The sequence below is a fragment of the Leiobunum rupestre genome, chromosome 4 (genome assembly GCF_980474605.1).
Source record: "Leiobunum rupestre chromosome 4, qqLeiRupe1.1.hap1, whole genome shotgun sequence".
NCBI lineage: Eukaryota > Metazoa > Arthropoda > Arachnida > Opiliones > Sclerosomatidae > Leiobunum > Leiobunum rupestre.
The window spans coordinates 16,454,160-16,472,005 of NC_143387.1; the positions used below are offsets into that span (position 1 = coordinate 16,454,160).

The following is a 17,846-nucleotide window of genomic DNA, read 5'->3' on the forward strand; positions in this document are numbered from 1 at the left end:
CACTAGCTAGTATCGAACCCGGCTCCTCTTACTGTGAGGTGAAAGTGCTAACCACTCCACCACCCCACCTATCAATTTAAAATAAAACTTTTGAAAAGTTGAAATAAAAATGTTACTCTTCTTACGTCACTTGACTGAGCTTTGTTAATATAGGGGGGGGCATGAGCGATTAGCACGCGCGCCAGAAACTCTGAAGCTCCTCGTGGCTGAAGTGCAAGCTCGTAGACTTATAAAAGCTAAAGGCAAAAACGTAAGAGCAACATTGAAACAAGAACACCGCATTACTTTATAAAAATATCTATTACGCGAGTAGTAATCAGCCTTGGTTGGAAGTTATCAGATAATTCCATTATATTAACTTTTCATTTATTAAGTGGCAATCATTGATTTGCTTAGATGGTGCAAAATTTGCAAGGGTTACATATTCTTGCGAGACAGAATCTTCTTTATAAAGCAAATCTTCTTCACTTGGGATAATTTCCTCTTGAAAGCTGACATGCAATTTAGTCGACACATCCATTTTTATATTTAGTGCGTGGCAAGTAGTACCTAGACAACAGAACATGAATAACAATTTATTTGTATTACCAAGAATTAATTGACGTTAACTGAGAATGTGAAGTCTTGTCGCGTTTGGAACCATGCCTCTTCTCTTTGCAAAAGAGAGTTCGCTGTGTCATCCACGCCACGCAAGCTTGCACTGGCAAGCATTTTTCATCCATGCCGGCGGAGAATATTTTCAGAACAAGATGAAGGCTGAGGCTATAGGTGCACCTTCATCTTTTCAGTTAATGTTAATTCATTCTTGGTATTACTGATAAAAGTTAAAACCATAAAAGAACTAACCTGCGTGCAAACATTTAGATGTCATTTCGGTAGCACCAGTAACCTCTATTACCTCTTTGAGTGTAGTCTCTAATGGTGCGGTTCCTACAGAAGCTGCACAACTAGTATTTTCCATATTGACACATTCATTTTGAATAATTTCTTTCCTGGTTTGATAACACTGTTCACAGTATTTTTCATGTATACAGTACCGCCTAGAACAAAGTTCACTAAGCGAGCGCTCGCGTAAAGCAAAGCGGGGGTCTTGAAGCAGCCCTAGCACATGTTTCCCCCCATAAGCGCCGCTTTAAGTGAGCGCTCGCTTAGTGAACTTTGTTCTAGGCGGTACTGTACGTAACAAATGTTGGATGAAAAATACGTTTATCTTTGGTATTCACTTTAGTAAATCTTTAGCAAGAACATCCTTATAGCCAAGCTTTATTTATTTTGCTTTCACGCCCAAAACGAACTCACTGGTTTTACGCCTAGCATCTTTGTCAATATGCTGGTCAGTTAGACAAGGCCTAAATGCTTTTTTTATATTAACTTTAATCTGAAGCCAGTTATTACAATACCACTTGGTCGATTTGGTTCAATACCTGGGGTCTAAACCAATGAAAGAAAACGTTAAAATACTTTTTCTTTATTTACAATTCTTTGGGGTACAAAAATTTAACCACTTGTACTGTTATGTCTTTAATAAAAATTGTGCAAACTGACTATAAATGACTGTGCCAGTATTTGCAAACTCACTTCATGCCTGAATGAGGCTAACTTCATCTTTATTCGTGGAATTAGCTTTTGAATCCTTAACTGGGTTTTGTGAATAAATATAAATAGAATACGAAACAATAGCGATAGATAGGGCAGTTGTATAATCTATCGCTATACCAAAAATTATCCAACATAAAATAGCTGTAAATAAAAGTTCTAATGCACTAGCAAACGTTTTTAGTATAGAATTGAGCGTTTTCAAAAACAATGACGTAACTATGCCACAGGATGAATTATTTATCACAACAAGCAAAACAATTGGTTGAAGAACTATAGGTTGAAGGTTTTGGAGTGAAAGTTCTGACAGTGATAAGGTGCCTTTTCTTATCATCAGTAGAAATAAATTACAAACAATTGAATCTATATACATAAAAACATTTTGTACCATTAAATCTACTTCTTTTGGTTTTTCAGCTGCACTATTCGGATTTGACTGATATTTCAAAAGATATTCATTGTATACACCAGCAAAGCAAGAACAAAACACCTATAAAATATATAATTTCAGGAATTAGATAAAGTGAATTATTTATGCAGAAAAGTTTTAAGTTGGCTGACCAACTTCGATCACGCTTTAGCAGCCCCGTCAATCGCCTCGCATGTAATGTTAATTTGCGTGTGTTAATAATCCCGCTAGGGGCGCTACATACGACCAGAAACCTATCGCCAAAGGCGGGTAATAGAAGCAAAATCGTGGAAAAATGTTTTTTCTTCGGTTTTACACTTCCTTTTTTTAGACAAAACAAATTTTAGAAAGTTAAACTATCCTTTCTCACTATATTTATGTCTAATTCATAGTTTAAATATTACCTTATAAAAATTAAATTAAGAGACGCGTTTCTTACGTGAAGGCGCCATATTAGAACACATACTTTTGAAGGCTGTAGAGGTGTTTAGATGTGTAAATAATGTATCTCTTAAACTTTATTAATAATATATATTTATAGCAAATTCACGAGTTTTTAACCGTTCTTAGGTAGCATTTTCCATATATCTACTTAGTTTTAAGAGTAAGAATCTTTGTAACTAAATAGGTAAAAGAGAGAAATATTCATCACAATGCCTTCGTGTTACGTACCATATTGTACATCAAACCATGTAAATAGGAAAGACCTATCTTTTCACGAGTTTCCTAACGAAGAAAGCCTTAGAAGTCTATGGTTAAAAAACATTAGTCGGGATGATTTTGCATTAAAAGAAACACAGGTCGTCTGCAGCCTGCATTTCAAGGAGGATGATATCTGTTCAGGTTTGTACCTTTATTATGGAAAACGTTTACAGTCAGATAAAATTCCAAACCCTTACTAAATAGACAATATTATTCTAGGTTTAAAAAGAGGAAAGCTTAAAACTTGTTTAAACCTAAAATTAGAATTTATTGTGATTATATTTAATTTAATTTAAAATTTTAAAATAATATATTTACCCTGAAGTTGGCGTATCTTCTTTTCACTTTTTGTTTTATTTTTTATTTATGTGTTTAAAATATTACGCAATATACTATGTTGCTGGCAGCATCTAAAGGAAGTTCTTGGTTTCTTTTTAAGTCTTTTATAATTTATAAACACCGTAAAAAAAATTAGAATCTTTAAAAATTATTAAACTTCATTTAATTCAATATTTTTTTTTTAATTTATTTAAAAAAATTGTTTTTTGTTAATTTTTCCTATGTGACTAACGTTACATTTTGGTCGTAGCGGAACCCTGGCGGGAAAATATATACACGTTAAATTCAGGCGATTGACAGGGGCCACTAAAGCGCGATCAAAGTTAGCCGTGGTCAGCACCATCCCTATATTATGATAAATTAATATATCACTTTAAGAGCCTTCATGTGAGAATATCCCACTACAACTAAACAGTGGTAGTTTTAGTAATAAATCCTATTTGTTTAAAACTACCCGCAACTAAGTGTTAAAGTTAATATAAGTTATATTTTCTAATACGAAATTAAAAACCATGTTTAAAAAGGAATTTCTCAAAAATAATTATATAGCAATGCTAGTTTACTATAATAGTTCTTGATAAGTTGTGAATGACCACTCACTTGCACTAAAAGCAGCGACAGATTAATAAAGGGGTGTAACGAATCCCACCCAGAATCATCTTTTGTAGACACCTTCACTAGAGGAGTTTTTGGTTTGGTCGAAATGGGAAGTTGCTTGACTATGCAACCAACAGTCAATAGGATCAAAGACAACCACTGTTTTTGACTTAATTTCTTTTTAAATAATATCTAAAAATAGCGTAAAATTTGATAAATTCAATAATTACTCCACAGTCTTATCGGCTCTTAAGATAACTATTTTCACAATACAGGTAGAGTCAAGCAGTTAGTCTAACTGTGCATGCTTAAAATATTGCAACTCCATAAGTATATTAATTTTTCTTTGGAGAATTCACACACATTAAATTAAGGCCTTACCTTTGTTTAAACAGTAATTTACCTTCTTGTCCATAATTTTAATTATATACTTAAAATTATTTAACTGAATTGGTACTAGATGCCAATTTTTTTTAAGTAGATATGGAAGAAATACCTTTACTATTATTAAATTTCCAGATGATTTAAAGAAATTTAATTATGCTCGCATTAGTAATTTTTGTAAATAAAACCTTATAATTTTAATATTTATGGCCATGACAAATAATAATCATGTGTCAATTATTGTAATTACTAACTTGATAAACAACTCCAGTGACTACCACCCGAAGTTGTAACAAGAGAAAATATGTTGTTGGATCAAACACAGCTAAGTTGATAAAGGCTAAGTTATTGTACAAGCAATATAGAAGTGCTGGAACCATGTACAAGGCAAAAACTAAAAAAAAAATTAAAATAATTAGAGGGACATAAAGATCAAGTTGATTTTGTTAAACATTTCTAACCAATTTAAGTGTAAAATCTGATTATTTACAAATTGAGGTGGAGGGGCAAAAGAATATGTAGAATTTTGCATTACGTTATTAGTAATTTTCTAAATTAATATTTACCTACTTTAGTTATTTCCTAATTTATAAATTATTATATAACTAGCTTAGTAATTCGCTAACTTTAGTAATTTGTAAAATAACACTGCTAACGCCATCTATCATGACTTATCTATAATTTTTGGCATAACGGTTTTTAGTTCGTTACAGCCATCAGCTTTTGTTGTTCAAGAAGTTCAAAGTCTGAACAACTTAACATGCATTATGGATCTCCTAGACAAATGCCACCAGTTTATCAATTATTAATGACATGGCTAGCCGATGCTTCCTTGCCATATTATTTAGTGGAAAATGAAAGGTTTCGAGCATTTATAAAAGCTGTGTTACCTCAACGTTACGCGATTTCCCACTACAGCAAGTGGAGACTGTAATTGGGGCCTTGGCTGCGGGCATGGAAAATCGCAGGGTTATTATAGGTGGAGCTCTGGTCAGGCGCCACATACCTGGTTTTGCCGGTAAGGAACACCAATTATAAGGAGCTGCTCGACACATATGGAAGGCAGATTGTTGCACACTCAAATAGTTTATACGCTCTCTTAGTAAAAGTTTACTTTGTATTAAAAGCCTGTGCGACTCAAGCGAAACTTGAGTTTCTTATTGACTCTAAGCCACTATAATAAATGCTTTATTTAGGGATATCCTAAATAAAGCATTTATTTATTTATAACCAACGTCATCTTGCCAAAAGAAATACTGAAAGATATACAGTGGTATTGCTTGCCAAGACCAAATTTGAGCTTCGTCAGATCCAACTCGGCATGTAAGCCAGTTTACAGTCGACACACAAGAGATAATATTAATGAAGAACTACTTTAAATTAGACAGCGTTATGGTTTGAAAGAAGGTCATCACCTGACTTTGAGACTATGGAGCGAATTGGTCAAATTGATTGGCCAGAGAATATAAAACAGCATGAGCAAGTGGTATCGTAATCAATACTCATGGGTAATGCCAGACAGCTCTTTTATGGGAGATTAATTTACCCTCAATGTTAATTAATATGTTCGGTTTTCAGCGGTTTAGTGTATAAATTTCATGTAAATCATAAAATTTATTTCACTATAGTATTTTTTCTTTAATTTTACCTACAATACCTAAAACTAAGGCCTTTTATGATTTTTCACAAATCTAATGAACACTAAAATAAACATGAACTACCAGAAATAGTTTGGAAATGATACAAGAAATGCTGTAGTAAATTAAGTATTTTAATATGAGAGCTTACTTTTCTTGTTCATAAGAATTTCATGAAACAATTCAGAAACGGATTCTCTGAAATTTAATAACAATTTGAAGACACTACCAAGTGAAAAGATAACATAGAAATTTTCACACTTACTTTCTCAAATAAATTGCAATTGCAATAAAAAGTTTCACAACTTCTGTAAGCAACACAGCCGTGGTGGTGTTATAATTGTATTTATTATTTGCTGATTTTGTAAAAGTAACCAAAATACCTGAAATTAAAAATCTTTGTTACGTAACTTTTTAATGAGTTCCCACCAAATCAATCTGAAGATTAGATTTGATATCTCCTATTAACAGCTAATTTTAATGGAGTTCTTTATATTTTAACTAAAAATTGACGGATGTAACGTGGAATTGTGAAAAAAAATTGGTTTTAGAATGATTCTATAAATGATTCTAAAACCTTATTTTAAATGCCTCCTATAACTCAATTTTGAATTTAAAAGTAACTTTTGCCACAAGTAACAAATTGTTATGAGAAATATCTCATAATCCATATTCAAAATAATAACTCAGAAGTATGTGGCAAAGGCACTTTCTTTAATATTACCTACAGGAGACGCGATGCAAATTGTGTTTTATAGTTTTATGATATTCACAATAGACTTAAAACAGAAAGTGTAATCTGATGCAGAGAGAGGTTTTATGTGGGGGGAATTAGGATCTTGCCAACTCGACTTTGTTTTACATCTATTTACTTTTAACATAACCAATTTAATTAATTGAATATTCATATCAGATAAACCTCGTCATTCGTCAGCCACTGAAGCTCTAAATAACATATCAGTATTTCCTCTTGACAAGCAAAGACTAATACATATCGCAGTATTTATGCATCGCGTATCTAACTTTTTGTTTTTACTTTGAATTTATCGACGCCAATAAAGGCCATGTTATGAAAAAAAAAAACTCGGAACTTTTTATACTACCTAATGCTATTCATAAACATAGCACTAGAGGAAGCCTACGCAATTTTTATGTTAAAACTTAAGAAAGTAATCATTGAAATATCTCCCTCAGGTCTAGAGGAGTGACTTTATGGAATAGTTTCCCTTCAGAAATTCAAGATGAACTTAAAGGGGCTCAAAAGTTGGGTGGCACATGGGGGGTTGAAACTTCATGGAGAGAGGGCCTAGTATAGTAATTTTTTTTCTATTCGCGATTTTTGGAGGTTTTTGAGAGCCGGTATTCCTACGCCCCTTCATTCCCTCCCAGTTCATCCCCCCTGTGCCTCTGAAGTTTGAAGCCCCTTTAATATTAGAACTTTCAAACGTTTAATATGTGCTTTTCTTAGTGATTGAACACTCTTTTCAGTCATGTATTTCATATATTTTAATGCAACTTAATTTTGAGTTATTGTAGGGACCCACTTGGAAATCAGCTATGTTGAAGAGGATATAACTTAAGACTTTATTATTATTATTTTTAACGGAAAAGTGCATTTTTGGCATCATTAGGTTACAATTACCATAGGCACCCAAAATTAAAACCAGATGCCATTCCAACAATATTATCTTATAATCACGTGGAATCTTCAAGACGTGAAGCTTTTGAAAAGAGGAGGAGGAAAGAGGTTGGTTTCTAAGATATAATAAATAATTTTAAACTCTAGATAAAAATATAGTATCTTTTCTGTAGATTATAAATGAACTTGATGATCAGTCAACTTCTAATGATCAAATCAATACTGACAATGTTGATACGGAACATATTTGTGCTACATCTCAATTGGAAGGCATCGAACCTATAAATATGGATTTTGGTTGTCAATTCCCTACAAAATTCAGAAATGATCATACTCAAACATCAAATAGTTATCTTAACAAAGGTTGCCAGAAAAGTAGCATTAGTAACACACGCATTCCCATAAAAACAGCTACCAAATGTATGTAATTTATCATTGTTTAGTTACCATTATGTAAAAAACATAATTAGTCTAGATAGCAACCCAGCCTGACATTCTAATACAAATAGAAATGTTGAGGTGCAATGTAATTTAAACATTTCCGAGAAATTAGGGTTTAAAACCAGCTGTATAACGAATGCTGATAGCAGTAGTAGTAGTAGTAGTAGCGACGAAGAGACTGTCAAAGATCTTTATTAGATTTAATGTTTAGGCTTAGTTTCTCCTTCAGATTTGACAGTCGCCAGCCAATTTCCCGCATGGTACTGATGAGTTCCAAATAGAACGAAACTGGTCTATCGTTGGAATTTCTGGCTATTTTATTTAATTTTAATTTAGTTTATTACTCGAAGATCTATTTGATCCGAGTTTCGCGTTTTTTGCTCGAAGACCTATTGGGTACGAGTTATTAGTAAGTTATTTAATTTCTTCAAATTTGTTTAGGATTTAGTTATATTATCCCTGTTAATTATGGACTAATCTACTTTTTCGCGTATTTTATCAAAGATCTTTATTGCCCATCTTCCTCAGAAAAGCTTTTTGGCACTTTAATATTTAATTGATTAACTTTTTCCCTCATTAGGTCAGATAGTGATACTATAATTGATGAAATGCACGCGCCACTACTGAAAAATGAAAGGAAGTTCATAGTGTTTGAGAGCTGCCTTATGAGCCTATTTGCTTCATGTTTGGTTTGTTCGTGCCCGTCTCTGGCAAAAATAAAACACATTATTGGTACTATGATTGTTGTGGAAATGGAATGTGTTAATAGCCATATAAGGACACGATACAGCCAAACAATGTCTGGAAAAATGCCTTTAGGGAATTTGTTAACCGCTACCACCATTCTCTTTTCTGGAAGCGCCTCTTCTACCATCATAAGAATGTTCAATTTTCTATCTATTCCATTTATATCATCTCGCACGTACTTCAAAATTCAAAAGTTCTATCTGCATCCTGCTATTACTTTGAGATGGAAAAATGAGGAATCCCAACTTTTAGAAGACTGTAAATCTAAAGGAGAGCGTAAAAAATTTGGAGGCGATGCGAGATGTGACAGGTGAGCTATAACCACATTTCAAATCTCTACCCTTACAAAAATTTCACACAACCAATTGACAATATTTTGTCAACTATAGAGAAACTTCGACTTTTTGGGGCAACTAATAGGCAACCAAACACAACTTTATTTGTTGAGACTTTCTAGTACTTATAAAGAAAATTAATGGTTTAAAGGTTGCTATAATGTTTGTCAAAAATCACCTCAACTGTTGTCTCCTAAAGATTGCCTTAAAGTTGCTGTTAAAACATTGCAGGCTGAATATTCAGCAAAAAATATAGTAAATGATAAAAAAGGTATAGGATATGCAAAAGGACTACTCAGGGTGACACAAGACGAGTTTCAAAAATTGCCACAGAATTATCAAAACGTTGCCAAAGACTATTAATATAAGAAATCAGTGGCTTCGCGCGCAATAGATGGCGTTTGAATTTCGTCAGTTTCCCGCGCGAATTGAAGACATAGAGAAAGCTACAACGCGTCGTCCACTACCTGATTTTCTGGGTGAATTTTCAAAACCCCGGTGGGGCTCTTTCACTTATATCATGGAGAACGATGCCATTTTGGACGATTTGAAAAGGAAATACGAAAGTAATTATCATAAATCACATAACTTACTTATTTTTCTCGAATAAAACATTTAATTTTCGCATGTGATTAGTTTTAGAAAGCAATAATCAATGGTTAGAGCTGGAAAACAAACTTCTCCGAGAAGCTTTATTTGGAACCACAGAGGCAAAGTAAGTAATATCAGATATTTATATTACCAAGAATGTATTTATTTATTTATACTCAGGGAGAATGAACATGTCGAGACTATCGACGGACACGTAGAGCCCCTAACCCCGTCACGCTAAGGGGGGGGGGGGGAGGAGGCGTTCTTATTTTTTGCGTCCTCGCAGCGGCAGCGTTAATCGCGTCGAAAAACGTAACTTATAAGAACCAATGAGATTGCAGTATTATTTGATTTTATTAAAGCGGAGGAGCATACCGGGGGGCCCAACGGGTGGAATTGGAGAAACGCTAAAAATTATCTCGACATATTCATTCTCCCTGAGTATAAATAAATACATTCTTGATATTACATCTCATACGAGAAAAGTGCATCAGCCGCAATTGGTGCGATTTTAAGATCGAAGTACACCACCGGGGAATTGGCGAAACTTAGTGCTAAAGGAAAAGGGGCAAAAAAAGGGATAGAGCCGGTTGTTTGGGATGCAATCACTGGTGTGTGTATGGTTTTTATGATGGTTTTAAAATATTAAACTAATTATTTTTAAAGAAAAATTTGCGAATTCCTTAAATTGATCTTATCTTTTGTAAACATTTTAATATATTATTAATATAAATTTGATATGAGATATATTTCATTTTAAAACTATAATTTTCCAGAACATGTTTATTTAGGTTTTTTTTCTGAAGGACTTATTAGTGTAGACTAATTATATCGCTCAGTCCTGTTGGCTGGTCATGTCCAAACCCAGTTTTAATTTAATTACATGTAAAATGTAATGGAAAATATATATCTACTCCTGAAATTTAATATTTTAAGATCCTTATTTAAATAAGGGATTAATTTATTTTAAAGATCAAAATTAAGTTTGCTGTTACTATACATTTATATCTTTTAGCTTTCATTGGAAAGTATTTCAAGACTTCTAAATTTAAGGAGAACTATTTAGTGAAAAAGATTAACAACAAAGTGACTGTGGCCGTAAGGCGAATGAGGAAAATAAAAGCCAAGGAAAAGTGTGGTGTTGAAATGAACCCATTGCAAGGAGAAAAAACTAGTGACAGTGACATGTCCGAATATTCTAGTCTCTTGTAAAGTTTGTATAATTTTAATTAAAGTTAATTTTGGTTGTATATAATTTTTTAATTATTTTACTACAATTACTACTAATTAGTGGTTCAATACGCACAATGGTTGAGCAACGTTTTGACAATATACGCACAACGGTTGGGCAACTTTTTGACATTCATAAGCAATTTCCCATTGATTTTAACGCTATTTTCAAGCTACTTTTGGAAACAATTTTTACACAACTTAAAATCAGGCAACCGTTGGGCCTCAGTTGCGCAACCGTTGGGTCTCGGTTGCGCAACCGTTGCGCAACTGTGGAGCAATATTTCGGTAACTTTTTAACAACCTTTGAAGGCAATTTTTGGAAGATTTAATGCAACAACTTTTTAACGATTATTAGGCTAACGTTTTTCGGTAAGGGTAGGTATTAATATAGCTTTCATAATTTTTGTTTATATATCAGCCCGGGTCATAATGCAAAATATTCATTATACACTTTAATGTGTTTAAGAACAGGAAAAAATATAAATTTTCAGCTAGTTCAAGTATGTTATTTAAATTATTTTCTTACATGACTATACTGTACAAAAAAAATTACTAGAACAAAGAGTCACTCAGTAATTGGTGTTTTTAAAATTATAAAGAGCAATGAAGTTAAGTCATCTAATGCCATGGAATTGGAAGGATTAAAACGCTGCATGAAAATTTTAGATGACAATGAAGTGTATTTAGAGAGCTTAGTTACTGATAGACATGTCCAGGAACGGAAATTTATGAGAGAGAAGTACCCAGAAGTTGAACACTCATTTGATGCTTGCATATTGTAAAAGGTTTGTATTTGATTTTGTAAGCATGTTTTCTAAAATTAAAATCTTATTTTAGCTGTAGGGGAAAAAACTCATGAAAGCATCTAAAATTGTGTATTGCGAAATAGAAAAGTGGGTACCAAGTATTGGAAATCATTTACATTAGAGCACATGTAGTAGTCCTGGTAAACCATTAGAGAAACGGGACAAGTGGCTAAGTTTACTTTATCATATATCCAATAAACATGAAAATCATCACTTTGACCATTACCAACGCTGCGTTCATCAACCTATTGATGAAAGTAGGAGGAAGAAAAAATGGATTTTGGAGGGTAAAATGAATCAAATACATTCTCCGCCACCCAAAAATACAAAAACACGGTAATTCCCTAAAATTAGTACATTTTTAACATTAAGTTAATTAATTTAATTATTATTTGCGGCCCAAAAAAATTAGTTTCGTAATCTACGCGTCAAGTGCTACATTCTCCGCCACCCACAAATACAAAAACACGGTAATTCCCTAAAATTAGTACATTTTTAACATTAAGTTAATTAATTTAATTATCATTTGCGGCCCAAAAAAAATTAGTTTCGTAATCTACGCGTCAAGTGCTACATTCTCCACCAAAAAAAAAACACGAAATTACATGAGGCCGCTGTAGTGCAATTTTGCCAAAGTATTTAAAGTCTTCGTATTTAATGATCTTTGTAATGGCCTAAGAAGCCACTGCCGTGATTTCACCTTATTAATGGTGTATTCGATATGTTCATTCCACAAGAGCTTTTCATCAATCATCACCCCGAGGTATTTAAAAGATGAGACTCTTTCAATATTATGATTTAGTTACATTTAGTAACAACTTTCTATCTAAGAGTTTTTCCTTAAGATTTGTAATATATGACTCTATTATATCCATTAAAGATGGTACGTTAGTTGATTCGTTTAATAGCGAGTTATCATCGGCATATTCAAAGGCGATACTTGTTGCTAGACAGGTATGAATATCCGAAGTGTAGATGTTAAAAAGTAAAGGTCCCAACACACTTCCTTGGGGTACTCCGCTGTGAATAATTAGAGGACGTGATATGTAACCATCCAATGCAACGGCCTGACTTCTATGAGTAAGATAAGATTTAAACCAGTTATTTGCATTTCCCTTGACACCATACCGTTCTAGAATATTAAGTAGTATATGATGGTCCACTGTATCAAAGGCTTTTGATAAATCAACAAAAACTAGTCCGACATACTTTCCCTCTTTCAATTTTACAATCATTGTTTCTAATAAGTCCATAGTACAGGTTGTTGTCGAATGACCACGTCTAAAACCAGATTGTTTTGTGTATAGTATACAGTGTTGCGTTACATATTCGTATAATTGATCATATGATAATCGTTCCAGGATTTTTGATTAACAGGCCAGTACTGAGATTAGCCGAAATTCATTCGGTTCTTGAGCATTATTGGTTTTTGGCAATGGCACTGCCTTGGCTTTTTTCCATTCTGAAGGGAAAACTCCCGAGGAAAAAGATAGATTTACTATGTGTGTTATGATTGGTGAGATTATTAAGTTATCCAGGCCTGTTGCTTTTGTTGGAATAATCAATTTTAGATGTTTAGTCACCACAGCTTCATCCACTCTTTGAAATTGAAAAACACTTGAAAGTTGCAAAGGCAGATACTTTACATTGGCAAAGTTAGTTGTAGGGCAATTACTAAAATATTTATTAAGTTCTATTGCAATTTCCTGGAATTCCGAGATAATACTATTGCCAACTCTAATATGAGATATTTTTTGTTTTGGTGGCTTAAGATGAGGTTTTAGAGTTTTCCACATACTAGTGGTATCCTGATTTGAATTTTCAATATTAACCTGGAGACAGGTCTTTCTAGATTGGTCTATTAAATTGTTAACTTTGTTTCTTAATCGTTGATACTGATTTCTATATACATGGTTTTTTCTACTCTTTCGAAGGTATATATTTCGGAGATGTATGTAGTGCTTTATGGCTGGTGTTAGCCATTTAGGAGTTGAGGTTGCGATTCTCTTTGAGATCATCGGAGCTTGCTTATTTAAGTTCTCATTAATTGATGTATAGAGAACTTCAACTGTTGTATCAACATCAATTAGACCATTGAAGTTAATGTTAAGTGATGACTGGACAGCTGTAACAAAATCAAGACAGTTCATTTTCTTGTAATCCCTAACAGTCATAATTGCTTTGTTTATGGTTGGAACTTTCTTCTTTCTGATACATAAAATTATGTCATGATCCGAGTTTGCATATGGGATTACAGTTGTACTAAGGATCCTTACAGGGAACGTTGTATATAGATGATCTATAATAGTATTCGTGGTAACAGTATTTCGGGTAGTAGTATTAACCATCTGAGCAATGTGAATGAGGCCATTTTTCCTCATTTCTGCACTAACATATGCTGCATAGGCAGTGTTTAGCACTTCTATTTCTATACAATTCATTATAAATCCTCCGTGGTTTATAATACAGTTTACCCCTTCTGAAATGGCTTTCTCTTGTACAGAATAGGGTCTTAAGACCTTTTGGGGCCATGGGCTAAATTATTTCTTAAGACCTTTGCGATCCCCAATGGTCAGCTTTTGTACGTCCGTTGTCTAAATTCAACTACACAATAATAAAACTAAAGCTTTAATTTCAAAAGTATATCATAGTCCTAGTTTAAATAAGATTTTTACTGACAGTGACTCGCTGTTAGGTTTTAGAAATTGTTGGTACCGTATGGTACGCGATGTGGCGAAGAGTCAAATTACTTTAGACGTAATTAAAATATAAATAATATTAAATGAGCATAAATAATATTTTATTAACTAATCACTTATACCTAGAGTAGAGGCGGTATGGATGGCCTTTCTGGGGCCGCAAAACTGGCTGGAGGCCCTAGGCTCTAGCTCACTTAGCCCATGCCTTAAGACGGCCCTGTTCATTACAACCATGGCATTCCAGTGCACTTTCCATTATAATACAATTTTGGCACCTTTAAAAAATACCAATTTATTTACAGTTAAATATTGGTATTTAACTAAGTAAATTTTTAAAATTTAATCTACAAATACATACCAATTCGTTTAATAAATGGTCTTCTAAATTTCCATCCATACTATCATCAGAATCAGAAATTTCGTTTTGAGTTTGATTAATTTGTTCTTCATCTGATGAACTTTCCTCTGGTTAAAAACGGTATGGTTCTACCATTCTAGCCATAATAATTTTATAAACCGCCCATAAATTGTTTGCATTTACGAAAGAAAATCTCTTGTATATGGGCTTTCAAAAGATACGATAAGCTGCGCGGTTCCAGTGTTTGCCAGGTACTACGTCACACCATGCGTCTTTCAACACATGGCTCTCTCAAGGGATTTTGGCGCTAATTTCGAAGTTACTTCAAATACGCTTCTTATTTCTTCGGTAATTACGGTAATAATTTTTTTTTAATTTAATTTGATATTCTTATATTTATCAGATAGAAACTTATAATTTTTGTGTGCATATAGACTTTAAAACAGGCAACTGCTAGAGCCCTCAGTTTTTGTAAAAGGTGGTTCAGAAATAATTTAAAAAAAATATAGCAATAGGGGTTTTAAAAATTTTCATTCAGAGAATAGGGTTATCCAAATTAAAAGCTTTAATAACTACTGACTTTAAGAATTCCACAAGCAATATAAGGAAAAACACACAACACCCTTCAGCCAATCTCGATTTAAGTTTATATATCTCTCACTAATGAAGAATGGCACTGCAGACTAGGTGGAAATTAAAGTAAACCAATAGATTTACTGTTTATTCTTACCCTCAACTCCTGCTTTCTAAAAGCCGCCCCACTAGGACGTCACAGTGCCATTACTCTATATTAATATTCATATAATATTCATTGTTAATATCTGTCCCTTCCTAGCCAGAATATTTTAAACAATAAACAAAATTTTTTCAGTTCAAAGAACAGGTTTTTGTAAAAAAAAATTTTCTCTAGTTCTTTCATAAAACTTAGCCTAGGAGATTGTTGCATGATTCCATTTCTAAATGATTTGTGGAAGTTGTGGAACAAACAAACAAGGTCCAGCTATTGACATTAAGGCGATTATTACTGTGACCTGTATATTATCGACCAATGGTTTATAAGTAAAGGAACCTATATTTTACCTTGATTAATAAATAAAGCCATATATATTACAAAAACTACACCAGATGCTTTTGTAGGAAAAAGTTCCTGGATTTTGCCCATGGTTAAAGTATTACTTCGATCACGTTATCACAAATCAGACTATTTATAATAACTTAAGGACTAGAATAACAAGCAGCCAAATCACGACAAAACCTTAGAGGTAGTGTTAGAAATAAGGCGGGTTTCTCTCTAAAGACAGTCACGCGATTGATTGACGCGAAAGCTAAAACCATTTTTTTTAGAAAAGACAATAAAGGTGAGCCTAGAGGGGCCATAGACTATGGTAACACGTTCACTTTCAAAAGAATCCTTATTTCCCACCCTGGTCTCAGTTCCCTTGTTCAGTGCGCCCATGGATATTCTATGTACCGCGGTAAATCCTATCGTTATCTGCTTATCACTTATCATTGGGTTTGGAGTTCTTTGGACAATGGAGAAAGAAACTACGAGACCTCTAGCACGGGCCGATTGTTCGAAGTGCGGCACGAAAATCCGCTAGAGGCGGCAGGCGTTCAGCCTGGTTCGTAGGCTTTTAGCGACTCATATTTTAAGACAGTCATTACGGAATTTTTATAAAGTTATAGTTGTTTCATTCATTAAAAGGTGGCGACACTCTACTAGGCATAAAGGTTTATTGGGCCGCTGTTCGCGCCTGCTTTTCTTCTCCAGGATAGTATTTTCTTCCTCCATGTTTGGACAAGTCTAGTAATCTTAGGTTAATGGTCGAGAATCACGTTGAAAGCAGTTTAGGGTAACATGGGTAACATTATACCAATTATTATTTTTAAAAAGGATGGCGACTTCTAATAACGGTAAGTTTTCATTTTGGAATTGGTATTGAAACTCTTTCTTAAAACAAATTAATATTTACAGTTTAATTATTGTCTGAAGAATCTGATTCTGTAGAGATATTTTATTCTAAGACTATTCCTATTTTAAAAATTTAAATTTGTAATTTTTTAAATATGTGCAATAAATTTTGCAATACTTTATAATAAGTACAACGTAGATAGTTAAAATTTCAATATTTACACTATTTTATTTTTGAATTTCGCGCGGCTAACGCTAAAATTGGCCGTGTGAGAATTGCAATAATTTATCCCAAGAATCAATAATTTTTAAGCAAGAATACAATAATTCCGTTTTTAAAGTCTGGCAACGCTGCTTTGCTATCTAATTCTGTCACTCTTGTAAGCTAATGTTATGCAATTATATGTTACCTAGCTAGCTCATATCCAAAAGTTAAATTTTTCTTCTCTGTTTGTTTGGAAATATTACCTTGGTCGCATAGGCCTAATTATTATACTTAGTTTAAAGTAGGTTAGCAGTTGCCTTCTGTTAAAAATTCGATGTACTTTTGATTAGAGAAACTGTCTTTGCTAAAGGATTATATAAGGTATTAACCAAGTATATTCTTGCTCGCTCTGAGGTCTACATTTAGCGTTGAAATAATACACAATGAATATACTAATTTAAAGTATTAAATACAATTTATTAAACGTTTGATTCGCTCGCGTTCTTCATGTCGAACAGTCCATAGAAATCTCATAGGTAACTAGAATGTTGCCGTGGACCAAACGCCGTGGCAGACAATAGCCAGATCTCAGCCATCAGAGCTCAAAGAGTGGTTCTGCCAAGATTTTAATGTAACTAGAGAAAATGACGTCACCTAGTTACCGCGAATCCCGCTATAGTAGCGGAACCAAGGAGGATAATAACCCACCATGTGACGGTGAGCGTTAACGGATTAATTTGTGGATAGGTTTGGTTTGGATGGTTGTTTTTCGTTAACGCTCACAGTCGCGACATTTTTAACTCAGTTTGATTGGATATTTCGTTATTGTAATGTTTTTGTATAGGGTATAAATGTTGAGTTTGTGTCATGACGGTTGTGGGTGTTGAGTCTGTTGTGTTTGTACGGGTGTTTTTTCTTCAATTTCTTCTTATTGACTTTTGGGAAGGACCGAGTGCTGAAGGTTATGGCAACCTCTCAACGTCCAATGGCAGGGTTTCCACAAATTGTTCACTGTATTCGTCTTAGTATCAATTTGCGATGGCCGGGAATCGAACCAGGTCCGGACTGGGACCTAAAACCGGCCCGGGCATTTTAGAAACGTCTTCCCCTACTTCCCACAAAAACACTACATTGTCATGCTGGCTAGATGGCCTCACGGCCCTTTGACCACACCGGCCCATCGGGCATTTGCCCGATCAGCCCTATGGCCAGTCCG

General features: G+C 33.8%; 1 protein-coding gene across 2 annotated transcripts; it reads right to left on the minus strand.

Moving 5' to 3' along the window:
• Positions 1-1,452: 1,452 nt before the first annotated feature.
• Positions 1,453-15,711, minus strand: senju (UDP-galactose transporter senju). 2 transcript variants are annotated; one of them, XM_090172743.1, is made up of 7 exons: positions 14,514-15,550; positions 14,278-14,430; positions 5,930-6,047; positions 5,816-5,862; positions 4,282-4,421; positions 3,647-3,835; positions 1,453-2,086 (listed from the first exon to the last, which is right to left on the minus strand). In XM_090172743.1, exons 2-7 carry the CDS (start codon positions 14,387-14,389, stop codon positions 1,580-1,582), a joined length of 1,113 nt encoding a protein of 370 aa, XP_090028869.1. In that variant the 5' UTR covers positions 14,390-14,430; positions 14,514-15,550; the 3' UTR covers positions 1,453-1,579. The 2 variants fall into 2 exon arrangements, with proteins under 2 accessions (XP_090028869.1, XP_090028870.1); XM_090172744.1 differs by lacking the exons at positions 14,278-14,430; positions 14,514-15,550 and adding an exon at positions 15,594-15,711.
• Positions 15,712-17,846: the final 2,135 nt, after the last annotated feature.